The sequence below is a fragment of the Schistocerca piceifrons genome, chromosome 8 (assembly GCF_021461385.2).
Source record: "Schistocerca piceifrons isolate TAMUIC-IGC-003096 chromosome 8, iqSchPice1.1, whole genome shotgun sequence".
NCBI lineage: Eukaryota > Metazoa > Arthropoda > Insecta > Orthoptera > Acrididae > Schistocerca > Schistocerca piceifrons.
This window is the reverse complement of record NC_060145.1, coordinates 102,832,270-102,856,179: the sequence shown is the minus strand read 5'-3', so window position 1 is coordinate 102,856,179 and position 23,910 is coordinate 102,832,270. Positions and strand designations below refer to the sequence as shown.

General features: G+C 43.2%; 1 protein-coding gene across 1 annotated transcript in view; it reads right to left on the bottom strand.

The window, feature by feature from the left end:
- Positions 1 to 1,188: 1,188 nt before the first annotated feature.
- Positions 1,189 to 23,910, bottom strand: part of LOC124712103 (phospholipase A2-like) — a 45,619-nt gene continuing 22,897 nt past the window's right edge. Inside the window, exons 3-5 of the mRNA XM_047242401.1 lie at positions 17,007 to 17,166; positions 12,164 to 12,316; positions 1,189 to 1,298 (exon numbers count right to left, since the gene is read on the bottom strand). Coding sequence (XP_047098357.1) covers positions 1,214 to 1,298; positions 12,164 to 12,316; positions 17,007 to 17,166 — 398 coding nt within the window. The 3' untranslated portion in view covers positions 1,189 to 1,213. The remainder of the gene's footprint in view (positions 1,299 to 12,163; positions 12,317 to 17,006; positions 17,167 to 23,910) is intronic.

The window sequence follows — 23,910 nt, the reverse complement described above, 5'->3', positions numbered from 1 at the left end:
ATGGCTACGACCTAGCAAGGCGCCATTTATCCTTTGCTATGTATCTACTGAAGCATGTACAGTAACAAGACCAATGTTCACCAATTGTGGATTAAAGTAAAGTATTCCAGACGCTACGTACTTTTCTTTATAGCATTCATTACGTATCCTGTTTCAGACCTCACGCCAGCCTGCGTGAGTTTAAGCGCGTGCCTTTCGGTTACCCGTCACTGTGGACTGGCTGTCTTGTCAGTCCACAACAGTATTCACTCGAAATAAGAATTATGCCTAGCTTCATTGTTTCTGTGCTTGCAGTACAAACGGCAGGCACGATCTGGGAAATAAATTCGGTAACTGCTTATATTCCAAGTTCACACACTTACTCTCTTGCTTTCAAATCAAATGCAAAATGACTTCACGAAACATGGTGAATAAGAGTTCAGATTACTACTGCAGGGGCGCTAAATAACGTGCCATAGTCTCTTTATGTTTCTTCTGTCTCTTTCGTAGATAGGATATTTGAGCAGTCTGTTATACAGTAGACAAGGGTGTACTGAAGATGGCAAGATGTCGCCACTTAAACGATTCTTAACGCATGATGACAATCGCATGACCATGTCTAATGACCTCAATGTCGACAGGACGTTGGACCCTGATCTTCCCCTAATCACGCGAGTCCTAGGTTACATTAGAATTTCTCAGTCTGAGGCCAGAATTATCTAAGGTGGATCCTCAGTATCGCAGAGACTATGGTGGTTCGACAGGCACATCCCAATGAGCAGGACGATCACAGTGTTTGACATCACGCCGCCCTCGCAAAGACATACGGGACGATGGACCGTCTGCTGTGAGCTACACACCTCCAGTTTGAATGTGGGGCCGTAGTAAGCCTTTCCTAACGGGACCTTATTGACGGAAACATAGCGCATAGGCTTCGGCAACGGAAGAGACGCCCGCCACTGATTTCCGATCCAGTGCCTTCCCATGTCTTTTGGCTATATGTGTACAACGGAAACCCGCAGACAGAATTACTTCTCTAACAACCACAGTAGACAAAAAGTTAGTCACCCATAGACAGGGGATATCGTCGTAATATCTCTAATATCGCCTCTACTCTTGATAACCGTTTCATTTCGGAGGAAGATTGTCCACGAAGACTATGCATATGTAGAAAAGGTACAGGGAAATAAAAAACAGTTAACAGATATTCTGGTATTGATTTTATTACCCATCTTCAGTACAAAGGTACGTCGAACCATTGATACTTAGGCATCGCAGACTCATCCAGCTGATATTCCAGACACCTGGAGCGGATTATTCTAGAAACACAAAAACAGGTGTGTTAGATAAAATTATAATAATATCAGATTACAAGAAGAAAGATCATTCCTAAAAATTATTTCACACATTTACCATAAAATATTACAGTTTTGTCTTATATTACATTAAAAGGTATACAGAGGAATATCAAAGTACGTTTTTCAGAGTCCATTCTGTCACATTCTCAATAAAAAATTCAGTGGTAAGATTTATTTCTCGAATCGGATACCTATCTTTATATGGATACTTCTTTAAAATTTATAGGGAAATATGAGCTATAATCGAGTACCTGAGAAAAAGTCTAGATAACAACGACAATTTTCTCTGTTGGGACTTCAAATTTATTTCGGTGAAAGATAACTAAGGCATGAACAACATATATGAAATACGAGGTCATATTTTTGGAGGTTTAAATTATATTTAATATAACTCAGCACCGTGTAGTGTGCGGTTATTCCCCAACCTTGGGGCAAAAGCAGGTATTCTGTGGCCACAAACGGGCAATGCTACATCTCCCGTCTGGTGAATGCGACACACCGACACTCACGTAAGTCATCGTAAATCCTCCCTGTTCAGTCCTCATGGTCCTACTCCTCACACTTCCTGTACTTTAGCCAGTCATTCGATTTTCTTGTGAATCAGCAGCTCTTTACAAAGATCTGTTTGCTGACACGACTTCAGATTCTTCTGGCTCTTTTCCGTTGCCTAGAAACGGAGTCCTTCAACAACTTTTTAACCTGCTGGGCAGATGCTTTTGTTGCACTTAGTTCATTTTAGTGGGAAGACTCGGTGACCACAGCAAATTTTCCTCTCCACTTGGATGATGATGGCCTCTCGTAATGAGAAACTGGCGTTACACTCTGCGGTGATACAGTGAATGAAGACTGTGTCAGCATACCGGTCAACGGACCGGGATGTGGAGAGGAAGCAGTAACTGACTCGGTTGTGTTCTGGGAATTTGGCATTATTCTTTCTGTTGTAACTGACGATGCAAATTTCTCTCTTTTGCATTAAGAGGGAAGACACCAGACTTTTTAAAACCAGACTGGTAATTTTGCATTGTTGCTGTTCTAGTATATGCAAGTCAGAACAATTGAGCTATTTGGAGGCGCGCGGGGTAGCCGCGCGGTATAAGGCGTCTTGTCACTGTCTGCGCGACTCCCCCCGTCGGATGGTCAAGTCCACCCTCGGGCATTGATGTGTGTGTCGTCCTTAGCGTAAGTTAGTTTAACTTAGATTAAGTAGTGTGTAGCGCTTAGGGACCGATGACCTCAGCAGTTTGGTCGCGTAAGACCTTACCACAAATTTCAATTTTTTTGAGCTATTTGGTTCTGGGTTGCCACTCTTCCCGGATGGCTGTTAAGCCACATCTTAATTTCCTGGCCATACCTATATCTACATCTACGTGATAACTCTGCTATTCACAATCAAGTGCCTGGCAGAGGGTTCAACGAACCACCTTCAAGCTGTCTCTCTACCGTTCCACTCTCGAACGGCCCGCTGGAAAAGCGAACACTTAAATTTTTCTGTGCCAACGCTGATTTCCCTTATTTCATCGTGATGACCATTTCTTCCTATGTAGGTGGGTGCCAACAGAATATTTTCCCCGGAGGAGAAACCTGGTAACTGAAATTTCATGAGAAGATTCCGTCACAACGAAAAACGGCTTTGTTTTTATGATTGCCCCTCCAATTCACGTATCATGTCTGTCACACTATCTCCCCTATTTCGCCATAATACAGAACGAGCTGCCCTTCTTTGTACTTTTTCGATGTCATCCGTCAGTCCCACCTGATGCGGACCCTACATCGCACAGCAATACTCCATAATAGGGCGGACAAGCGTCGTGTAAGTAGTCTCTTTAGTAGACCTACTACACTTTCTAAGTGTTCTGCCAGTGAATCGCAGTCTTTGGTTTGCCCTGCCCACAACATTGTCTATGTGAACGTTCCAATTTAGGTTATTTGTAATTCTTAAGTATTTAATTGAATTTACAGCCTTCAGATTTGTGTCAAATTTAGTCGATTTCTTTTAGTATTAACATAACTTCACAATTTTCTTTATTCAGGATCAATTGCCACTTTTCGCATCACACAGATATCTTTTCTAAATCATTTTGCAATTCGTTTTGGTCATCTGATGACTTTACAAGACGGTAAATGACAGCATCATCTGCAAAATATCTAAGACGGCTACTCAGATTGTCTCCTATGTCGTTATTATAGATCAGGACCAACAGATTGCCTATAACACTTCCTTTGGGAACACCGGATATTAATTCTGATTTACTCAATGACTTTCCGTCTATTACTGCGAACTGTGATCTTTGTGATAGGAAACCACGAATCCAGTCGCACGACTGCGGCGAAATTCCACAGGCACGCAGTTTGGTTAGAAGACGCATGTCAGGAACGGTGTCGAAATCCTTCTGGAAATCTAAAAATATGGAATCAATTTGATATCCCCTGTCGACAGCACTCATTACTTCACGAGTATAAAGAACTAGTTGTGTTTCGCAAGAACGATATTCTCTGAATCCGTGCTGTGTGTCAATAAATCGTTTTCTTCGAGGTAATTTATGTTCGAACACAGAATATGTTCCAAAACTATACTGCAAATCGACGTTAGTGATATGGGCCTGTAATTCAGCGGATTCCTCCTATTTGCCTTTTTGGGTATTGGTGTGACTTGAGCAATTTTCCCGTCTTTAGGGACGGAACTTTCTGTGAGCGAGCGGTTGTACGTAACTGCTAAATATGGAGCTATTGCATCTGCATACTCTGAAAGGAACCTGATTGGTATACCATCTGGACCGGAAGCCTTGCCATTATTAACTAACTTAATCTGCTTTGCTACACCGAGGATATCTACTTCTATATTTCTCATCTTGGCAGTCGTTCTTGATTGGAATTCAGGTATATTTACTTCGTCTTCTTTGGTGAAGGAGTTTCGGAAAACCGTGTTTAATAACTTTGCTCTAGTGACACTATGATCAGTGACTTCACAGTTGTTATCGCGCAGTGAAGGTATTGATTGTGTCTTGCCACTGATGTGCTTTGTGTATGACCAGAACCTCTTTGGCTTTTCTGCCACGTTCCGAGACAGTGTTTCGTTGTGGAAATTATTAACAGCATCTCGCATTGCAGTACGCGCTATATTTCGAACTTCTGCAAAACTTCGTAAATCTTGGAGATTTTGTGTTCTTTTAAATTTGGCGTGCTTTTTTCGTTGCTTGTGTAACAGCGATCTGACCCGTTTTGTGTACCATGGGGGATCAGTACCATCACTTATTTTTTATGTGATGTATATCTCTCAACTGCCGTCGATGCTATCCCTTTCGAAATCACTCCACACCTTTTCTATGCTTGTATGATCAGATCGGAAGGAGTGAAGACTGTCTCTTAAAATGGCGTTAAGAGCATTTTTATCAGTTTTTTAATATGTATGCTTTACTTTTCTTTTTGATGGTTGCAGGTGTTACGGCATTCAGCGTAGCAGCAACTGCCTTGTGGTCGCTAATCCCTGTATTCGTCATGATACTCCCTATTGGTCCAGGATTATTTGTTGCTAATAGGTCAAATATGCTTTCTCAACCCTTTACGCTTCGAGTGGGCTCGTGAAGTAATTGTTCAAAATAATTTTCTGAGAAAGCATTCTGTACAATTTCGAATGATGTTTTATGCCTGCCACCGATTTTAAACGTATAATTTTTGCAGCAAATCGAGGGTAGACTGAAGTCACCACCGACTATAACTGTACGATTGGGGTACCTATTAGAAATCAGACACAAGTTTTCTTTGAACCGCTCAGCAACTATATCTTCTGAGTCGGGGAGTCGTTAAAAAGATCCACTTAATAGTTTAGTCCGATTATCAACTGTAACCTCTACCCATACTGTTTGGCAGGAACTATCTACTTCAATTTCATTACATCGTAAACTACTTCTGACAGCAACAAATACTCCACCATCAACTGTATTCAATCTATCCTTTCTGAACACTGTTAGTTCGTTAGAAAAAAATTCTGCTGAGCTTATTTACGGCTTTTACCAGCTTTCTGTATCTATAATAATCTGAGCTTCAGCGTTTTTTATTAGGGCTTGTACCTCTGGTTCTTTCCCAACACAGCTACGAGAATTTACAACTACAATACCGATAGTTTCTACAACTACCTTACTGTGTTTTACCTGCCAACTTTTAGGCGGACGCCCTTTCTGTGGTTTTCTGAGACCCTCTAACCCAAAAAACCGCCCAGTCCCTTCCACACAGCCCCCAGTACCCGTGTAGCAGCTTCCTGAGTGTAGTGGACTCCTGACCGATTTAGCGGAACCGGGAAACCCACCACCCGATAACGGAGGAATCTGCAGCGTACACGGTAACAGAACCGCCTGAACCTCTGATTCAGACCGTGCAATCGGCTCTGCACCAAAGGACCACAGTCGGTTCTATCGACGATGCTGCAAATGGTGAGCTCAGCCTTAATCTCGCAAGCAAGACTGGCATCTTTTACCATTTCCGCTATCCGCCCGAAACCAGAGAGAATCTCCTCCGACCCAAAGCGACACCCGTCATTGGTTCAAATGGTTCAAATGGTTCAAATGGCTCTGAGCACTATGGGACTTAACATCTATGGTCATCAGTCCCCTAGAACTTAGAACTACTTAAACCTAACTAACCTAAGGACATCACACAACACCCAGCCATCATGAGGCAGAGAAAATCCCTGACCCCGCCGGGAATCGAACCCGGGAACCCGGGCGTGGGAAGCGAGAACGCTACCGCACGACCACGAGATGCGGGCACACGTCATTGGTGCCGACTTGAGCCACCACCTGCAGCTGGCTGCACGCTGTAGTCTTCATGGCATCCGGAAGCACCCTTTCCAAATCTGGAATGACACCCCCCGGTATGCACACGGAGTGCACACAGGCTTCCTTCCCCTCCTTGGCAGCCATGTTCCTAAGAGGTCCCATTGTCCGCCTAACGTTGGAGCTCCCAGCAAACCTACCCTCTATGATTGTCCAGACCTTGCGGGCCGAGAAGCTTCCTCTGGAACAGAGTGGACGACTGCATCCGGCTCAGAGACTTCGTCAGCCACAGATAACGCCCGAAACCTGTTCGTCAAACGAACCGTGGAGGCCCTACGTTCGGCCCCTCGGCAACTCTTTCGCAGCCTGACAAACTTAGGAACGACCTCCCATTCGATAAAGCGCTTATGGCTCCATTTAAAATGTAAATATACCTCTTCAATAAGAGATAATTAATCAGACTATTGGTGACAATAATAACCTGAAAACTGGCGCAAAATAACTGTAAATTCTGTATGTAATTATTAAATAGTAGTTATTAAAACGTAAGTAGCGTACAGTTAAAAGATTATATTTCACACATGTAAGTTAACTTTAACGAAACCATGGAATAATATCAGGTAGTACCCCACAACTGCACCTTATCTGTAAAATTCCTTGTGTGTAAGACAAAGACGAAGAATCGTTTAACACGACATATGTTCCCAAAAATTCTTAAAAGTATTGTACATTGAGCTCCTAGTTTCATGTTGTAATATGATGGTATAAGTTCCTTACTGAACACAAAATATCACAAAGTGAGATTCACAACGGTAAAAATCTAACAAACTGATTTGCTCAACAACAACCCTTTGACACTATCAAGCCTCATGCTCGTACTGAAGTTGCCGGCTGTCTTTATAGTCTAACGGCCAAAAGGCAATGTTGCCAACTCGTAAAGAGAGATATGAGGGTTCCCTGTTCTACTCCCTTACCCAATATCACCTTAGCTTCCACTATGAGACCGAGCGAGGTGGCGCAGTGTTTAGACACTGGACTCGCATTCGGGAGGACGACGGTTCAATCCCGCGTCCGGCCATCCTGATTTAGGTTTTCCGTGATTTCCCTAAATCGCTCCAGGCAAATGCCGGGATGGTTCCTTTGAAAGGGCACGGCCGACTTCCTTCCCCATCCTTCTCTAATCCGATGAGACCGATGTCCACGCTGTCTGGTCTCCTTCCCCAAACCAACCAACCAACCACTATGAGAAATATTTGCTACAAGTAGCGACTACTGAACGTGTAACTACCCAGCCAGTCGCAAAAGTTTCGTGACTGGATGAATAAAATTATAGGGAAAAGTTAAAATGGTGATTTCAATGCTTCAGGTTTTCCACCTAGTCTCCCCACACTTGAATACAAAGAGATGGCTTTGAGCACTATGGGACTTAACTTCTGACGTCATCAGTCCCCTAGAACTTAGAACTACTGAAACCTAACTAACCTAAGGACAACGCACACATCCATGCCCGAGGCAGGATTCGAACCTGCGACCGTAGCGGTCACGCGGTTCCAGACTGAAGCGCCTAGAACCGCTCGGCCACACCAGCCGGCCGTCCATACAACCCCACAAAATTGTCATGTCGGTTGTTCTTCAACTGCTCCGCTAAATTGGCTAGAATATCCGTTATGTTGTCAAAGCGTTGACCTTGCACGGGAAATTTCTGCACTCCGTCGCTTTGTGTTAGGTTCATATTATAACACCAAGTCTCACACGTCCAGTACTTAGTATTGCCTAAAAAGTGGTTCAAATGGCTCTGAGCAGTATGGGACTTAACAGTCCCCTAGAACATAGAACTACTTAAACCCAACTAACCTAAGGACATCACACACATAAATGCCCAAGGCAGGATTCGAACCTGCGACCGTAGTGGTCGCGCGGTTCCAGACTGACGCGCCTAGAACCGCTCGGCCACTCCGGCCGGCCTTTAGTATTGCCTGCTCAAAACTGATTGATCCAGTTCCCGTCTCTTTTTTACAGTATTGTTCGTTCAGGCTGCCACCGTAGCGATAGCGCTGACGTGTCATATACCCCATTAATAACACCAGTCTCTGAACTTTTTGGCTGGACGGTGCAATGCTACTAGCGTTTCGATCGGAGCTCTACAAATGCAGTTTATGCACATAAGTTTCTTTCCTGCTACCATTTCACTGAAAGCAAGGGGCTGGTATTTAAGCTCATACGAAATTTCAGGCGTTTAAGAACGTTCTGTGGCTTCTGTTATTTTCTGTGCGGTGCCACAATTTCTACAGAATGGCGCTGCTGAAAAGTGAAAATCCTCTTTAAAATTTTTCAGTGTAAGGATAATGAAGATCATAATGATCCAGGACTTAATCGTAAACAAAACCAATCCGTGTTTTAACAATGTGGTGCTGAATAACACTGTGGTATTATTCGTATATTCATTATGCTCTTCGTTCGTGCCGGGCCAACATTAGCGTTCCACTGCTGCTTGAAATTTTTGGTATCTACTGGAAGAGTCTGCAGTGGTGAAACGTCTCACTGTGTTACATATACGCAAAATACATTTTTTGCCACGATTAAATGGATATCAACAAACAGTATGTGGATCATAGTGAAATAAGCCATCATAAAACACATGCTCTGTTACAGGTAAAAGTTGGTATGTTTAATTATTGTTCCATCTCTAAAAAGTATTTGAGATGAATCTAGGTTATATTGCACTCTTGCTACAGAGAAAATTAGGAAGCCTGAGTGAGTTCATGTCGCAAAAGATCACTATCTCTCGACTGACACATGCTTCCACGGAGATGACAAGCGATTACACTGGAAGGGGAAGTTGTAGACGGTACCCAGTATTTAGGTGGGAAATAGCGCAATCCATACCGTTTCTGCCGTGAATGTCCTGAGTACATCAGTGTAAAAATTATATACCTCAGACTGTTTTTCTTGAATGACGTTTTACTTCTGCACATTTTGTTTGAGACACTGACAAACTGAAATCTCGAGGTCTGTCGTCTAGGTTGTTTCTTAGGTATCTTGTATGACAGCAGTACATAATATGAGTTTATAATTGTTCTTTGGCGGTGAAGGAAATTTTACCGAATACCTGTGTCCCTGTCCAGATTTTCGTCTCTTTGGATAAGTTGCTGTGTTTTGTTCAGCTCCTGAAGAGATGAGTAATTTGTCTACCAATAGTAATCAACATTCATGTTTCTTCCAACAGCAAGTTACTGGACAATGTTGATGTCATTGTACCGAGGAAAAATACGAACAGACATCATCTAGGCTCTGTCCATTTTCTCTGAGACGTATTTCTTTCCTAATTCATACAGCATATACATAATCCATTATAGGATATAGCAACACAATATAAATATGTAAAAGGATTTGGGATTATGCTCTCCGTGATGTCCGTAAGACAGAAAGTAAACTTTTTACTGAGAAATGAGAAACCTCATCTTCTATGTCTTCATCTAGTAATACTCCCATCTTCTCATTTAAGTTCTCCACATTTTCCTATCCTCACGAATTCTGTGGATTCTGGTACACATTTCACTATTGTAATACTTTCAGAATAGGACACCTAAATAACTCCTTTCGCATAGAGGAATGTCTACCATAATTGATACACATATGACTTGCTTCGTAGAAAAATAGTCCAAGCTTGCTTTCATATTACGGAGAGACTCTCAGTCGTTATACTATCTAACAGAAGATTAGTCAAACAAGGTAAGGGTTTGTTCTGGTCTCAGAGCCTTATTTTATCCTCATTTTCACCCTTCTTTCCTGTCAGAAATTATTATTCTATACAAATATTTACCAACAAACAAAAGTACATGTACTAAACACGATTTAAATAATTTTTTATCTATAAATTGATGAGCGTATACAGCACAAAATGGTAGCCAAAATGCCTCTGCGCAGATTGCGCAACTAAATGGTTCGCAGGATTGAGGATGAAGTATAGGTCTGCAACCGTAATTCAACATATGTGCAAAATCAAAAATAAATGCTCCATGGCGTGAACCAAGAATATTAAATTTACTGATGTGCATTTCAAAATGGTGGCCATTTTAAAACGTAGGTACTGAAAATCGACCAATTTTATTGGCTTTAAACGTAAATAAATAGCGAACAATATGAAAAACGTACTGTTTATTGTAGTCGGTCTTATTAAATCCAAAACGGCATGCAATTTTACAGGGTACTTTTTTTTCTTTTTAAGAAAATTATTCTAAGCAGTTTAACAAACGTTGTCACGAGAAATACACCTTTAAAATTGTAAGTGGCCTGTTCGTACGTTGGCAGCACTATAGACTGTATTAATATCACTGACAGCGCCCTGCGACCTCAGTAAGAGGCTCTGTGGTTCGACGGACTTGCATTTAGCAGTTAGCGGTTAGCAGTTAGCGAGCGCGGTTCGGACGTGTGTCCTTCATGGAGATTTAGTGCTGGTAGCACATGCATTGTAAAATGATGATTGATGTATTTGCTAATGTTTGGGTAGTGGAATTATTGACGATTATATTATTTTGGGAACAGGATGTCACATGACTAAGATAAAATCTGCTAAATACATCGTTGGCTCTTCAACAAAATCATTCTTTTGCTAACCATACGTCTACTAGTAGTTAGAGCCTACAGTAGTTAGCATCTTTCCATTGAGTCGGCTGTAGTTTTGCTTGCTGTAGTTGCTGTAGTTCGTGTAATGAAGATTTTCTGTGTAGTTAGTGCCTTATGAAAAAGCATTGGTTATTGTTAGGATTTCTTCCAATTTTGGGGCCATTCTTTTGCGTTAATTATCTGGAGTCATGTTGTCATTTTAGAGCAGTCAGAATGTGTTGCGCTTGTATATTGTGGGTAGTAAATGAATAAGTTAGGTTTGAGTCATCGTTGTCAGGGAAAATTCTGTAGGGCAGTGTTGTAATGATAAAAATAAGTAACTAGACAGCAGGTTCAGTTGCATTCAGCAGTTTCAGTACAAACAAACTAGTTTCAAAGTTTCGAATTCAGTTTTACTCTTATCATTAATCTGCTGTTCCTGGCCAGCAGAGTAAATGATCATCTTCTTCGAAAACCTCATTTTCTAGACAGCGAGTTTCTCTAGCGTCAATTATAGGCTCGGGGCTCATCTGGAACGAGTGGCAGTATGAACCTTTGAGGCATTTCCCGTCCCTTTTCGTGGCGAATGAGGAAACCGTGGTGCCGATAACGACTCCCATGACTTTCATGTCAACCAGGATATCCTTAAATCCGTCGTTAAAATTACGCACGCCTGATTGGTAGCAACTATGACAACTTCTACACTCGAAGGCATGTGTTTCGGATCGTAAGTCCAAGATGAATTCATTGTGGTTCTGGGCATCGGCCTAAGGCATCTCTCCATCACACTGTCGTCAGTCATATGTTTGTACACGTCAGCAATAGCTTTAGTAACTTCACTCCTCAGAAATGGCTTATAATCAAACGTATCCTGTGTCATGTTCATATCAGCTTGCTTCCATTTACACCAACTTTTAGAACAGTAACAGTGCTGCCGATTGTCATAACTGCTTTTTTAATCTCACATTCGTCGCAAGCATATACTTGAGACCTCTGGTGGGCAAGTACATCGAATATATCGATATTTTATTCGACCCAGAATGTTACGGAGAACGAGATGTCGATCGGAGTCGCGATGCACCAAACGCCGAGAGCGGCTAGAGTGAGCCTATGCGCGCTCCCATTCAAACATGATTTTCAGGCACAAAGAATTATTTACCGACAAAATTCTTTTGATGTTCTTAAGACCATAAAGAGTCAAAATACGCAAAAAACCACTTTTTGAAAACTTCACACCGAGGAAACCGCTTAACAGGGGAAAGCCAAGTAAACATGTACGTATACAATCCACTGATGACTGCATTTGTTTCTGAAGTTAACAAGGAATGCAGTAAGAAATGCTGTCTCGAATTTCCCTGTGACTGTCCGTGACGCTGAAAGAACCAGCCTAACGTCTTGAGGCAATATTGCTTGTAGAAGAGCCAATGTGAACAGTGTGACGGCGATACTCACGTGGAGTAGCGCCTGCACTCGACGATGGGGTAGTCCTTGCGGTAGCACTGTGTGTTGAGCAGGTTGAAGTAGGCCACGCCCACCTGGAAGCTGACGGGGGAGTCCACCGCCTTCAGGCAGTCGTAGAATTTCTCGTCGCAAGTGCACTCCAGCCTGCAAGAGAGCGCAACTACTCGAAACTCTGGTCTACGAGAGGCTAGCGGGAGACTTGTCTAGGGGAATTCCGTCCTAGGACACTCGTCTCCCTGACGTTAAAACGAACGGTGGACCTAAGACTCTCGATCGCTAAAGGCCTTTAGAACCAGAAAACTGACAATCGGAGTCTGATTCGGATCGTTTGTGGTGATCTGCAAAGTGGTAGACAGTAAGATTAGTGAATGTCCTAAGTACACTGCGTCACACAGCCTATGGTGAGACGCCAGTTTAAAGTGTGTTTTATGGTGTGTCTTATCTTTTTAAATACACTAACACATGCGTAGTATATCGGTATTATTATTAAAAGTAAAGCAAGATTTCGATGCTACGGAGGAAAATTAGCAATATTTTACCTAACTTCAGACTGATTGAATAAATAATTGTGAATAGGAACGTTGTATGACAGCTGAAAATCTAAGTAACTGTAAAAGGTTTTATCAAAACTGTAACTATTTCTAAGCGGTGGAATGAGTGAACGAAGATTAGGGTTGAAAATCCCATCGCGGACGACGGGGTGGTGAGATGTACCGGGACGTTTTGTAAGTTCTCTGCACCTGTTCATAGTAACTTCCGTTCGTTTGGTACGTTTGAGAAGTAAATCAGTACATCTTGATGGAAAAGAATTTTTGAAAGGGGCTGATTTTTCGGTCGTCAGTTCCAAAGATTATTTATTTTTATGCAATTATTTCACCTGACAACATTAAAGTCTTCAAGATCTCTCTTACCTCTAAACAAACATCATTAGTCAGTTAACAGTGAAATACATCCACTCAGTTTCAGCATGCTGGTCGGCAGTAGGTAGCAAATTACTACGATTCAATGATATTACAAAACCTTCAAAGTCGCACAGAAGTTTGTTTCATTGACATGGTGACCGGTTTCGGAATTAAGTATATTATGAAGCTACCCACATTATTCTGTTGTGATAGGACAATTGTGAACGGCTTTATACTAGACTAAATTCCAAAACCGGTCGCCATTTAAATAAAAGAAACGTCTGTGCAACTTTGACTGGTTTGTAATTTCGTTGGAATGTAAGTAGTATGTGACAGTAAGTAATGGTAATAATAGTAATATTAATAATATCTTTCAAAATAATAATTATAATTACGATAACTGCAATATAATAATAAATATAGTGATGGATATATGTAAACTTTTTTGACGTTCATCTTATAACCTCTTTTGAAGACACAACCTATTTCGTTCAGTTGCTCTTCCAAGTTCAATGCCGTCTGTGACCAAATTAATGTGTCATCATAAAGCGCAGAGTTATCATATCTTCTCCCAAAAATTTTATTTGCTTCCCACATTTCGCCTTCCCACATTTCCTTAACACAGCTTTAAAGTACAGAATGAATGATGGGCTAGAACCCTGCCTCAGTCCCTTCTCAACTACTTCTTCCCTTTCATTACCTTCGACTTACGTAACTAAATTATACACTAAAGCGCCAAACAAACTGGTACGGGCATGGGTATTCAAATACAGAGATATATAAACAGGCAGAATATGACGCTGTGGTCGGCAAGTGTCTGGCGCAGTTGTTAGATGGCTTACTGCTGCTACAACGCAGGTTATCAAGTTTTAAGTGAGTTTAAAAGTGGTGTTCTAGTCGGCGCACGAGCGATGGGACACAGCATCTCCGGGGTAGAGATGATGTGGTGATTTTTCCGTACAACCACTTTACGAGAGTACGGTGAATATCCGAAATACGGTGAAACATCAAATCACCGGCATCGCTGCGCCTGGCGAGGGATCCTGCAAAAACAGGACCAACGACGACTGAAGAGAATCGTTCAAAGTGACAGAGGTGAAACCCTTCCACAAATTGCTACAGATTTCAATGCTGGGCCGTCAACAAGTGTCAGCGTGGAACCATTCAACAGAATATCATCGACATGGGCTTTCGGAGCCGAAAGCCCACTCTTGTACCCTTGATGACTGCAAGACACAAAGCTTTACGCCTAATCTGCGCCCATCTACACCAAGACTGGACTATTGATGACTGGAAACATGTTGCCTGGTCGGACGAGTCTCGTTTCAAATTGTATCGAGTGGATGGACGTATACGGACGTGGAGACAATTTCATGAATCCATGGACCCTGCATGTCAGCGGTGGATTATTCAAGCTGGTGGAGGCTCTGTAATGGTGTGGAGCGTATGCAGTTGAGTGATAGAGGAACTCTGATACGTCTAGGTACGACTCTGAGAGGTGACACGTACGTAAGCATCGTGTGTGAACATCTGCATCCAGTCATGTCCACTGTGCGTTCCGACGCACTTGGGCAATTTCAATGCGACCCCCCTCAGCCAAGGATTGCTACACAAGGTCTCCTGAAACACTCTTCGGAGTTTAAACAGTTCTGCTGGCCACCAAACTCCCAAGACATGAACATTATTGACCATATCTGGGATGCCTCGTAACGTCCTCTTCAGAAGAGCTCTCCACACCCCTCGTACTCTTAGGAATTTATGGACAGTCCTGCAGGATTCATGGTGTCAGTTTCCTCCACCACTACTTCAGACATTAGTCGAGTCCATGCGACATCGCACTTCTGCGTGCTCGCTTGGGCCCTACACGATTTTAGACAGGCGTACCAGTTTCTTTGGCTCTTCAGTGGATAACTTGCGTATAAATTTCTGCACAAGATGTTGATATTTTCCCTGCATTCTTGAGAATTTTAATAAGTATGGTCCAGTGACACTGTAAAAATCATTCTCTAAATCTACGAAAGTCATGAACGTAGATTTACCCTTCGTTAAACTCTCCTCTAATAGTACCGTCTCGTGTTTTTCTACATCGAACTGATCTCCCAGAAGCGTTGCCTCTACCAGATGTTCCATTCTTTCGTGAACAAGTCGTGTCTGAGACAATAATATTCTTCTCACATATTTTGCATACCAGGTGGAACATGAGTGATATAATTAGCTTTCTCAAGAATCTCAGTTATTCTGAGGGAATGTCGTATACTCCATGGCCTTTTTTTCGATTTAGCTCCTTTAGCTCTCTGTCAGATTATTGTTGCAATATCTTCTTCCTATCTGATTTTCGTTTACCTACTCTTCCGCTTCTGTAATACCGCCTTTGAGTTAATCTCCCTTTTATAGCCTTTTTGTATATTCCTTACACCCTTCAGCTTTCCTTTCTTTGCTAGGTTCTTGCTTGTCATCTTAGGTCTTGATATTCATTCAGCTGCTTCTATTTTCTCGGAAGGCGTCGTCAAGTTTCCAGTAAGTGGCATATATTCTTGCCTCCACTCATGCTTGCTTCCATAGCCCTGCGTTTGTTCTTTAGCCATATTGGTTCCGCCATTTTACGCTTTCTGTCAATATCATTTCTTAGAGTTTTGTATACTCTTTCCTTGCATCGTATGCTGCAGTTTTACATGTTCTCCTTTCGTCTATTAAAGTGAATATATCGTCTTTTCCCCAAGGAAACCTACTGGGTCTTCTCCTTTTCTCCTTTGGGCTGCAAAACTCAGTGTCCCGTAGCCACTTAACTAATGTCAGGTCCCTTCCACAGCCTTCTACATTATATTCTATCTTGACCTAGAGATGAATGAACGGGCTGCGTATCCGTGCGCAGATTGATGCTAGTGTGCGGAGCGGTACGTTTTGTTGGGTATATCTACTGGCACTGTTGACATTTTTAAAAACATCGGGAATCTTATAAATAAATTTAAAAAAAGACATTGTCGACTTTCGATATAACGGAGAAAATTATCGATACGTGGATATATCGGAGGAAAAAATGTCGACGTACCGGCCTATAAAAATATAGGCTGCACATTGTAAGTACACTTCCGGTTTTAGCAGCCCGCCTAGCCCCCTTAGATCAAGAATTGAATGAAAAACGATGCTCGTTCACGCTTGGCGATAAGCACTTTGCTAGCCATGGTGACTGCATGTAAGTGGCAGAATACAAGGTGTCCGTTGGGACAGTCATTCGGTTTCGTCACGTAGCGGATTTGTCCGAAACATTTCATGTCGACTTCCCTGTTTTTTTTTTTTCATTTATGCCCACGCCAGTGAAGTAGCACATGTATAGTCAAAATTGCGTGGCGAAGCTAAACGTTGCCGTTTCTGTTCGTAGCTCCAAGCGCCGACTCGTGTGCATATCCCCCATATGCCTCCGCTCACCGCAATGACCAATCTTGTCATGTAGATTTTTGTTCATCATTTTCAGCAGCTGTTTTTGACGAATGTCGATATGAGAAAGTGGCAAACCAGCTGCGTTAAAGATTGTTTTTTAACGCTACTGGTGCGTTATTTCTTCACATCGGGGGTCGGTATTCCATCTATACCACAACCCCCCTGTGCAATCTGACTTTTTCTTTTGTGCCACCCATACTTGCTTCAGAAAGTCAAAGAGAAAGACTCGACATGATTACAGCTCGAAAAGTAGTAAGACTTCTTCACACAGTGAAAGTAAAATTATGTTCTACTACAATTTCAAAAAAAAAAAAAAAAAAAAAAACTATTGTAAAGAAATATAAAAAAGAAATATAATATAAAATAATAATAAGGGACTCAGTATTGCTTTTTTGATATCGATATATCGGGGCAAGAACATCGCCGACGCATACTGATATCTTCTGTGAAAAATATCGATGTATCGGTATTTTGTGAACAGCGTTAACACCCACCTCGTGTAGAAGGCCTTGTTGGTGAGCCCGTGCGCCATCTGGCCCGCCTCGATGACGTCAGGGCAGGAGTCGTGAGCGCGGCAGCAGGCGTCCGTGTCGGCGAACTGGCCCAGGTCGTCGTAGTCGGACGCCACGTTGCCAGAGCCACACCACTTGGTGCCTGCGGACACACGCGGGGCGCACACCTCCAGCAGAGAGAGAAGACAGAGCACGGAAAATATAGGGGGTGGCCAAAAATTTGACAACACTGCGAGAAATGCACGGTTGAACATAAATGCAGATGCCAGCCGAGTCTGCAGGTTGCGGTGTTGTACATGAGCATGAACGGCACCTGTGCAATGTCCTCAGTACGTTGTAAGTGTCAGTCGTGCCCAGAACATTGTGCTGTGTAGATGTGAATGCAAAATGTCGGAGAAAACTAGATTCGAACGAGGGCAAAATGTTGGTGTTCATATCGTTGGTGTTCCCTAACCACGGACGCTCAAGTGTTTGATGTTTCAAGAGGCACCACATCAAAGATTTACACCACATACTGGGAAAGTGTAGGAACATCACCCGGTGAGTCACAACGAGGACGAAAGTGTGTCTTGAGTGATAGTGACAGGCGATCACTGAAGAAGATTGTAATTTTTTACAACATTTCTCCTGGAGGAAAACAGCGGCTAGCAACGATACTTTAAAAATTGATTAAAAATAGTGTTGACCGCAACAAAATATTTATTTGCGAAGGTTACTGGTTTCGGTCTGAATCTCACCACCTTCAGACCGTTTATACAGTGTGGTCCATTGATCGTGACCGGGCCAAATATCTCATGAAATAAGCGTCAAACGAAAAAACTACAAAGAACGAAACTTGTCTAGCTTGAAGGGGGAAAGCAGATGGCGCTATGGTTCGCCCGCTAGATGGCGTTGCCATATGCCAAACGGATATCAATTGCGTTTTTTAAAAATAGGAATCCCCATTTTTCTTACATATTCGTGTAGTACGTAAAGAAATATGAATGTTTTAGTTGGACCACTTTTTTCGCTTTGTGATAGATGGCGCTGTAATAGTCACAAACATATGGCTCACAATTTTAGACGAACAGTTGGTAGGAGGTACGTTTTTTAAATTAAAATACAGAACGTAGGTACGTTTGAACATGTTATTTCGGGTGTTCCAATGTGATACATGTACCTTTGCGAACTTATCCTTTCTGAGGACACATGCTGCTACAGCGTGATTACCTCTAATAACACATTAATGCAATAAATGCTCATATTTCTTTACGTGCTACACGAATATGTAATAAAAAATGGGGTATCCTATTTTTAAAAACGCAGTTGATATCCGTTTGACCTATGGCAGCGCCATCTAGCCGGCCAACCATAGCGCCTTCTAGTTTCCCCCTTCAAGCTAGACAACTTTCGTTCTTTGTATTTTTTTTTTTTTTTTTTTGTTTAAAGCTTATTTCGTGAGATATTTGGCCCGGTCACGATCAATGGACCACCCTGTATAATGATGCTAAGTGATTGTGGTGAACGGAGCACTGTGACTGTCTACCAGCATCATTTAAATGAACTGAAGATGTCGCCTTCTCACCGAAACCGTTAACCATCGCAAATAAATATTCTGTTGCGCTCACGACTGTTTTCAACCCCTCTCTGAAGAGGATTGTTACGAAAAATAAGAGGACGAGAGCTGCCAAAGCCACTGCAGAACTGAATGTCGCACTCGCAAAACCAGTCAGCACCAAAACAACAAGAGGGGGTGGTGCTGAAGGTATTAAATCTGCCCTCTGGAGCAACGGAAGGAAGTCATGTGGTCGGACGGGTCTTGTTTCACACGGTTTCCAATTTCTGGCCCAGTTTGCGCACGAAGAGTGAAACATGGCGGGGGGTTCGGTGATGATTTGGGCAGACATGTTGTTGTATTCCTTGCGCCTCATGGGTACTCGGCAATCTTCTATTACTGCCAACGTTCATGTGAGCATTCTGGCTCATCAGCTCCATCCCATGGTACAATGTTTCTTACTCAAACGGTGATGCTGTGTTCCAAGACTACAGGGACCATGTTCACACTGCTCGCATTGCCCAGAACTGGTTTTGTGAGCATGGGTATGAATTGACGCATATACCCTGGCCACCGCTGTCACCAAATCTCAGTGTTATTGAGCCTCTGTCGCCTACTTTGGAGAGAATGGTCCGTCACCGCTATCCACCTATATCACCGTCACCTGGACTTGCCACTGTTTTGCAGGAATAATGGTACAAGATTCCCTTGGAAAACATAAATGAACAGTATTTATCCATTCAGAGACAAACGGAAGCTGTTTCGAATGCCAACGGTCCTCCTATGCCGTATTACGTATGGTAATGTGTTGTGTTTTGGTGTTTACGTATTTTTTCCGACCCCCTGTACATGTATCACAGCAACTACAACGCCTCAGTGAGTGAAAATGGTGACACAGGCTACCAGCTTGAAAGAGAACATAGACTATAATTAAAAAGTTGTGGTGAAATATAAAGAACACTTGACAAAAAACGTTCAACACGAAGAAAGGTAAAATATTGTAAAGTAACTGCTCCAACTGTCAATATAATTCTTCTGGGTTTGAGGCCGGATTTTCAACCATAAAGTTCCGACATTGCGGCGACAGTTGCAAGACGCCTTCCTCAGTGTGTATTGCTAACTGCTATTAGCAATACACCCTGAGCCGGCTGTTGTGGCGCTTCAGTCTGGAACCGCACGCCCGCTCGGTCGCAGGTTCGAATCCAGCCTCGGGCATGGATGTGTGTGATGTCCTTAGGTTAGTTAGGTTTAAGTAGTTCTAAGTTCTAGAGGACTGATGACCTCCGATGTTGAGTCCCATAGTGCTCAGAGCCATTTGAACCATTTGAGCCAATACACCCTGAGGAAGGCGCCTTGCAACAGTCGCCGAAACGTCGGAACTTTATAGTTGAGAATGTGGCCTCAAACCCAGAAGAATTTTACAGTAGTTCCAACTGTTTAGACATATGACTAAGAGATCTGGCGAACGGTCTAAGGTGCTGCAGTCATGGACTGTGCGGCTGGTCCCGGCGGAGGTTCGAGTCCTCCCTCGGGCAAGGGTGTGTGTGTTTGTCCTTAGGATAATTTAGATTAAGTAGTGTGTAGGCTTAGGGACTGATGACCTTAGCAGTTAAGTCCCATAAGATTTCACACACATGTTTTAAGAGATCTGGACAGTAGGTCAGAAAGGCCACATCTGTGTAGAAGCCACTGAAATTCAATTTACGAGACAGAGGAAAGTTTGACATCAGGGGAGTTGGCTAAGACAGAGTGTTCGAGCGCTGCCGATGGAGTGCGGGCGCTGCTGGGCGACCATTTGCGGAGCTAGTATGACAGCGTGCGTCTGACCGGTGAAGATGTTTTGTGGACCACGTCCTTAGTGGCCACGCATCAGGTGTTTGCCCATCTCTGCATAGCTCTTTCCGTGGGTCCCCCGCTTCCTGTTGATAAGTGATGAACACATCAGAGCTAAGTTAGGAGCTCATTCAGTTTTTCTGTAAACAAGGTGATTTTATTCACGATTCCAAAATACAGTATTATTCCCCACTCTTTTAGCTACAAAAACTCTATTTTTCAACGTAATCTCCGTTCAGTGCGAATGTTCTATACCAACTTAATGGGAGGGCCTGTATGGCCGCATGGTTGCACTCATCTGGTCGACGTCGAATCCTACGTCTTTCTGCATGAATAACGTCCCCACCATTCACATACTGCTTCCCGCGGAGTGCATCCTTCATTGTGCTAAACTCGTTGCTTTTGGTGTCAGGTGACGATGAGCCAATCGAGCACACACACTTTTGAGTACCCCAGTTGGTGGAAGTGTGTGACCAACACAGGCATTCAGTTGAGCAGCGACCTGTCTGATTGTGATTTGCCGATCACCTCGAATGAGAGTGTCTGCACCTTCCAACACTACAGGAGTCGCAGCTGTGTGCGGTCGGTCGGCACTCCAGGCAGGTAGCAACAGTGACAGAGTTAAGTTGTCAACACATTGTCGAATCAGGCCCAGGCAGGAAGACAGCACACAGCAGTGACAGCCAGCAAGTCGGTCACACTGTATGTTGCATATGTGCGTCTCAGTGCAAGACACACCAGAGTTCACAGATATGAGCCGTGGACCTCAGCGTAGGATGCAGCGACAGTGGCCCACACACGCAAACATGCAGCAGCACAGGGTGCGTGCACAAGGTAGGTGGCGGTCCAGCAATGAATCACGGCCTGGTGTTCACCATCGTAGCCCAGGTAGCCACACTGACGTTCTTAGACATCAGATAACGTATGGGCCCCGTGCTGGAAGGCACCAGTTCAGCTCCCAGCAGCATCATGACTAGGCACAGCCCATGGTCCCCAGCTGGTGGCTGTGGCGTCCAGTAGCAGTAAATTGGGTCGCCCACATCAGTACGATGACTCGCTCAGATTACTCCTCTGAGCTGGCTGCAGGTGGTGAGAGACAATGCCTAATGACAGCACATGTTTCTTCCTCGTGTGGAGGTGAAGGGTCACAGTTTTTACTGGGATCAGTCCTGGCCACCACTGAAGCAGCCTGTCTCCTGGAGTTTTATGTGTGGACTATATTCGACTCCTGGCAGCCTTATCTAATCTGGCATATGCTAACCAGGCTTGCTCTAGTGCCAGGATGAAGCCTTCAGTCACGTTAGCTTGGACTCTCTATAGTTCCTTGCATCAGAGAGCAGTGACAGTTGTATCATGCACTGATACCATCTCACATACAATACACAGTCGCTAACACAATAACAATGTCGGTAGTGGTCATACAGGGTCTGTCGAGCCCAATGAAGCACGTGCGGGGAGCCACATCTCCAGTATCTGTATACTTCAAACACCGCTGCTGCCGCAGTATAGGATGGCTGGAGACAGCCACGCATCCCACTCATGTTTGGAGCCTCATCTCATCGACACTATAGTCCGTGCCTGGCACAGCGGGCTTCATTCTTGTTGACACTGTTTAGTTGCACTCTGTTTCCTTGTTTCATTATTTGTAATGAGTCTACATACGTTTGGATAAACACAAGTAAATCTTTTGCTCACTGTGTTAACTTGTTCACTAATCTTTCCTGCTCCTGTACAGCTTTCCTATGATGACAGTTGCTGTACCACTCTTTAGCCCACCTCCCCTTACCGCCTTGTACATAATGTATGATAACTGTCACTTTTTCAGATTCAGACGACTGCATATTAAACGCATTAATACCCCGATCAAACTAAAACCTACATCGCATTGCATCTGAAATGTACCTTCTTGACGCACCGAAAACATGCATGCCACTCATGGAATTATGTGCATTTCCTAATATCGTCTAGATCGACAATTTTCCACTGTAGACGCTTCTCTATAGACACGGCGCATTTGAACTGACGACAGTTTCCCAGGACTGTGCTGCACTATACTTATTTGATGGCACTACAATTGTACTTTTGGTTCCATGTACATCAATAAACATCCGGGTAAAATACAAGCCTTAGATGGAAGAAGAGTAATAAATAACAGAAATAATTGAAAATGTAACCAAGGATTATCTGAAAGAATAAAAAATATGAAATCATAAAAGATTGCATTGCATGAATTATAGCTAAGGGCATTATTGTTGAACCGCTTGTACTTTGATGTCATGAACCATAAAGCATGCACAAGAATGTTCATTGCCCACGTCCAGAGCCTTTCAGTTATTTATAAATTTCCAAATTATTCAGCTTGTAGACTGTATCGTATGCATAATATGGCCACTTTCGTTACCCGGAGCTAATATGGAGTGTTGATTCGAGATTGTTATTTATATATGCGAGCAGTCGATCTTGTAGACTCAGTTCCTTCAAAATTAGAAACCAGTGTCTGTTCTTGGAAAATAAATAAAAAGTGTGCATAAATATCTTAAAGTAATAGTATCTATTTTTGTGTGTGTAATGGTTCTGTTTGCTATACTACAAAAATTGCATCAGTGAGTTGTAATGAACATAATGGTAGCAACATGACAAATCCGGTAATAGGAGATGCAGGTACCGATTCTGTAGGAACCGAACCTGAACCACAGTCACAACCCACTGATACCACTTCTCAAACGATAGAAGGCTTAAATTCGCTATCTGAAAAGCTTTTTACTGTACTGGATACTAATTTCAAATTACGCACATCAAGAAAAGTTTTGCATCACCCCAGTTCACTCCTGAAGATAGACGTTGACTGTGGACATTGTATCACCGATACAGTCCCTTTGACTGTTCAGAGATATCACTAAATCCGTCCAAAGATGTAAACAACCATGCATGAGCAGCTCCTATTAAACGGAGGGGGTCCGACAGCCGATCAGTTCGTCATTCCACAAGGAAGCAGGTACACAGCTTGTGTTGTCTGTAGTTCAACCATGCCTAAACGCTCAATACCGCGGTTCGATCGCGTCCGCATTGTTACTTTGTGCCAGGAAGGGCTCTCAACAAGAGAAGCTTCCAGGCGTCTTGGAGTGAACCAAAGCGATGTTGTTCGTACATGGAGGAGATACAAAGGGGCAGGAACTGTAGATTGCATGCCTCGCTCAGGCCGCCCAAAGGATACTGCTGCAGTGGATGACTGCTGCCTACGGATTATGGCTGTGAGAAACCCTCACAGCAACGCCACCTCGATGAATAATGCTTTTCGTGCGGCCACAGGACATCGTGTTACAACTCTAACTGTGTGCAGTAGCTGCATGATGCGCAACTTCACTCCCGACGTCCATGGCGAGATCCATCTTTGCAACCACGACACCATGCAGTGCGGTACAGATGGGCCCAACAACATGCCGAATGGACCGCTCAGGATTGGCATCACGTTCTCTTCACCGATGAGTGTCGCATATGCCTTCAACCAGACAATCGTCG